Source organism: Sturnus vulgaris, chromosome 2 (genome assembly GCF_052056855.1).
Source record: "Sturnus vulgaris isolate bStuVul1 chromosome 2, bStuVul1.hap1, whole genome shotgun sequence".
Taxonomy (NCBI): domain Eukaryota; kingdom Metazoa; phylum Chordata; class Aves; order Passeriformes; family Sturnidae; genus Sturnus; species Sturnus vulgaris.
Window position 1 is genome coordinate 21,150,790 of NC_142244.1, and position 3,927 is coordinate 21,154,716.

Sequence of the window (3,927 nt, forward strand, 5' to 3'; positions counted from 1 at the left end):
CAACTCCTATACAAGTGTCACTTCCACCCCAGCAGGCCGGGCAGCAGCTGCTCCCGAGCATCCCCCAGCACCCCGGCATCAGCCTCCCGCTCTCACAAAGGCAAGCACACATGGAGCACCACGCCACGCTCCAGTTTTCATGCCAGCACCCAAACTCCGCGTTTTGAGATGCCACGTTCCCCAAGCTGCAGCTTTCCTTTGGGCAAGCCCCGCGGCCGGGGATGCTCAGCGCTCTGGCACCTCATGAATTAGGCACCAAACCAACCCGGAGACAATAACTGCTTTAGAAAACTGCTACCTGGATAATTTTCCTGAGCCTCTGTGCTGCTGCCAGCGAAGGATGAGGGCTGGCAGAGCCTGAGATCTGTGCACAAGCCACACACAAGCCCTCTGCATCCCCGGCCAGCACAGCAGCTCAGGAAGAGAAGTTCCTAAGCACCGATGGAAACAGAGGAGCCCAGAGCTCCCCTGCTCCGGCAAACCAACCACAGAAACTTCGCCTCAGCCACGGGGATACTCGGAAATCGTTTGCAAGGAGCTTTATAGAAAATAGACGATGGAGTGGGTGCAGCTTTCAGTATATTTGCTCTAGGATATAATAACAGGCACTAAAGCAAACACGGGCAGGGGAATTAGGGCGGCAGCTTCTGCTTGGCTCGTTTGAAATTACAAGGTGTCGAGACAGCCAGGTCTACGCTACATTCTATCTAGAGTCAAAGGGCTGTCCCCGCCGGCCCCGGGGAACATGCACCCAGCCGGCCGCGGCGTCTCCTACAGCTGCATGGCCTTGTGCCTAGCACGAGCTGGAAATGCCATCCAACAGACCTCAATGGATAAAAGGGCTCGGAAAAGCACGCCGCTTCCCAGGGGGAGCAGCTGGACGATGCGTTCTCCTCTTTGCAGCGAAAAAAAAGGGGGGAAAGAAAAGAAATCGAGTTGAACTTCGCACCTGTGGAATAGAAATCTAATAGGAAAGAGAGCTGTACATGGTGACAGTCCGGTCCAGGCTCTAGGAACGTCCCTAGGCCGGTGTCAGGTACTGCCCGCGGCCGCACGGGCACCGGAGGCGGAACCTTCCGGAACCTTCCGGCAGCGCCGGGGCCGTGCACGCCAGCACCCGGCGGGGCCGCGCCGCCCCTGCCCGCGGGCACCGGGGCCCTCCGGAGGGGTCACCCCGCTGTGGCGAGCCCGGCTCCCGCCCTGAGGCCGGCTCGTGGTCGGAGCACGAATTTCGGTGGAGCCGCGGAGACGGTATGGACGGGCCGGGGCGGAGGCGTCGAGGGGCGAGGGCGAGGCCGAAGGTGCCCTCAGGGGCCAGGGGTGCCCGGGGTGCCCTCAGAGGCCGGGGATGCCCTCAGAGGCCCGGCGTGCCGGCGCAGCGCGGGTCCGCGTCCTGCTCGTAGCGGTAGTGGTAGCCCTCCATCTGGTCGCGGCACGCCTCGCGCAGGTTGTGCAGCCAGCGCTTGATGCCGCGGCGGTTCAGGTAGAGCACCATGAGGAAGACGATGCCGATGAGCGCCAGGACGATGCCGAAGAAGACGTAGGAGGCGGTCTCCAGCTGGCCCGGCTCGCCGCCGTCGCGCAGGGCGCAGGCCAGCGCCTCGGGCCTCAGGCGCAGCAGGACCGTGCCGCGCAGCCCCGGCGGCGCCGCGCAGCGCAGGCTCCGCGCGTCGAGCACGCGGGCGGCGGCGGCGCGCAGCCAGGCCAGGAAGGGCCGCAGGCCGCAGTCGCAGCTCAGCGGGTTGGCGGCCAGGCTCAGGCGCAGCCCCCGCAGCTCCGGCCCGTCCAGGCTGCGCAGCTCGGCGGCCGCCAGGCGCTGCAGGGAGTTGTTGCGCAGGTCCAGCTCCTCCAGGCCGGGCGGCAGCAGCGCGGCCGGCAGTGCCCGCAGCGCGTTGCCCGCCAGCTCCAGGCGCCGCAGGCTGAGGTTGCGCATGGCCAGGGCGAGCTGCTCCTCGAGCGGGGCCGCCAGCAGCGCCTGGTTCAGCTGCAGCGTGCGCAGCAGCGGCGCCCCGGCGAAGGCGCCCGCGGCCACCGAGAGCAGCGGGTTGTGGCTCAGGTCGAGGGTGCGCAGGGCGGGCAGGCCCTGCAGGGCCATGTCCTCGATGGTGTGGATGTTGTCGTGGCGCAGGCGGAGCAGGCGGAGGTCGCGCAGCGGGCGGCCGGCGAAGGCGGCGCGGGCCAGGACGCTCAGGTTGCTGCCGGCGATGCTGAGGTTGTGCACGGCGGCCGGCAGCTCCCTCGGGGGCTCCTCCAGCCGCTCGCAGCGGCACTGCTGCAGCTCCGGGGTGACCACGCAGTAGCAGGCGGCGGGGCAGGCGGAGGGGCAGGCGGAGGGGGCGGCGGCGGGGGGCACGGCCAGCGGCAGCACGGCGAGCCCCAGCCAGGGCAGCCAGCGCCCGCCGCCCGCCGGCCGCGCCTGCCTGCGGGCCATGCTGCCGGCGCGGGCATGCAGCGCGGGGAACGTGCCGGGGGCTGCGGGGGCTCGCTCCTGCCTCGCCGCAGCCCCCCGGGACCCAGCTGCCCCTCGGGGCCGAGCCGCCCCCGGGGCCGAGCTGCCTCCGGCGCCGCGCCCGCACACGGCGGCTCTGCCGGCAGCGCCGGGCGCGCCGCTGCCCAAATCGGGCCGGGGAGGGGGGGTGGAAGGGGAGGAGAGCGAGGAGGAGGAGAAGGAGGAGGAGGAAGAAGAGAAGGGGACGGGTCGGGGCTGCCCGGCGCTGCGGGATGGGCTGGGGAGCGCCGCGGGCAGCGGCCGTCGGGGGGAGCTGAGCCGGGCTCGGCACCGAAGCCGGCACCGAACTCGGCACCGAACCTGGGCTGGCGCGGTCCTCTGGCTGCCCGAGGAGGGATTAGGCGATGTCGCGGTCCCCGTCAAGCCCGGGGAGGATTTGGAGGCTGTCCCGTCCTTCCCCAGCAAGGTGGGAATTGCGGGGCTGCTGCCGTGTGTCGCCGCCCCCAGCCCTGGGGAGGGAATGGGGGCTCTCACGGCGTCTTTCCACCCCCGGGAGGATTTGGGGAATTACCTCGGACCCCTGCCGTTCCAGGGAGGATTTGTCTCAGCTCTCCTCCAGCAGGGGAGGATCTAGGGGCTGTCCCACTCCCCTTCCAGCCCCGGTCCCCATTCCCGGACCTGCCCCACAAACCAGACACCCCGCAGCATCCCTGAGCATTGCGGGGTTATCTCCCTCTGCTTCCAAGCCTGCTTGGTCCCCACTGGCATCCCGGGAGCTGCCCGGGGCTGGAGGATGGTGTAGGGGTAGGCATGGGATTTTTGGATGCTGAAGGGATGCACAGCCAGGGACTGGGAGCGCTGTGTTCAGAGCCAGATGCAGCAGCAGTTGGATCCCCCTCAGTGCCTAAATAAATACCTCCATGGACCTGAGCTGGGGGTCACATTAAATAAACAACCTGGGCACACAGAGTCACAGACTGGTCTGTGTTGGAAGGGACCTTGAAGTGCATCCAGTGCCGCCCCCTGCCATGGCCGGGGACACCTTCCACTGTGCCAGGTAGCTCCAAGCCCCGTCCAGCCTGGCCTTGGACACTGCCAGGGATGGGGGTCTCGTGGATCTTGATTTTTCTCCTCCTCCCTGTCCTTATCTCACATCCTGACCTTTTCCTCAAAATATATCCCCTCTTACTGGGCTTCCTTTTCCCAGAAGCTCTCCTGAATTTTACAGGGACCAGGTAAATTCTGGATGCTGCTATGACTGGGTGGCTTGAGCTGCTCCTGACCACCCTTTGCTGCCCTCCCAGAAACTGAGCAAACTCTGTATTTAAAGTGACGGTGTCTGACAGCAGCCAGAGAAATCAAGGAAGCTTGTGGAGGGGCAGGGGAGAGAAATAGACTTAGGAATGTGTGTACCGTCACAAATGTAAGTGTGGGGCAGCATCCACGGCAGGGCAGTACCAGGGGAGAGCCAGGTGTGC

The 3,927-nt window shown here is 66.6% G+C and overlaps 1 protein-coding gene across 1 annotated transcript; it reads right to left on the bottom strand.

Annotated features, from left to right (window-relative positions):
• Nucleotides 1-1,182: 1,182 nt before the first annotated feature.
• TPBGL (trophoblast glycoprotein like) lies at nucleotides 1,183-2,431 on the bottom strand. Its single transcript, XM_014888693.2, has one exon. The coding sequence runs from the start codon at nucleotides 2,429-2,431 to the stop codon at nucleotides 1,355-1,357; it is 1,077 nt and encodes a 358-aa protein (XP_014744179.1). The 3' UTR covers nucleotides 1,183-1,354.
• Between the last annotated feature and the right edge of the window lie 1,496 nt (nucleotides 2,432-3,927).

Bases quoted from the DNA above. Each gene is read 5' to 3' on its own strand.
- TPBGL (XM_014888693.2), bottom strand. From the start codon at position 2,431: ATGGCCCGCAGGCAGGCGCGGCCGGCGGGCGGCGGGCGCTGGCTGCCC.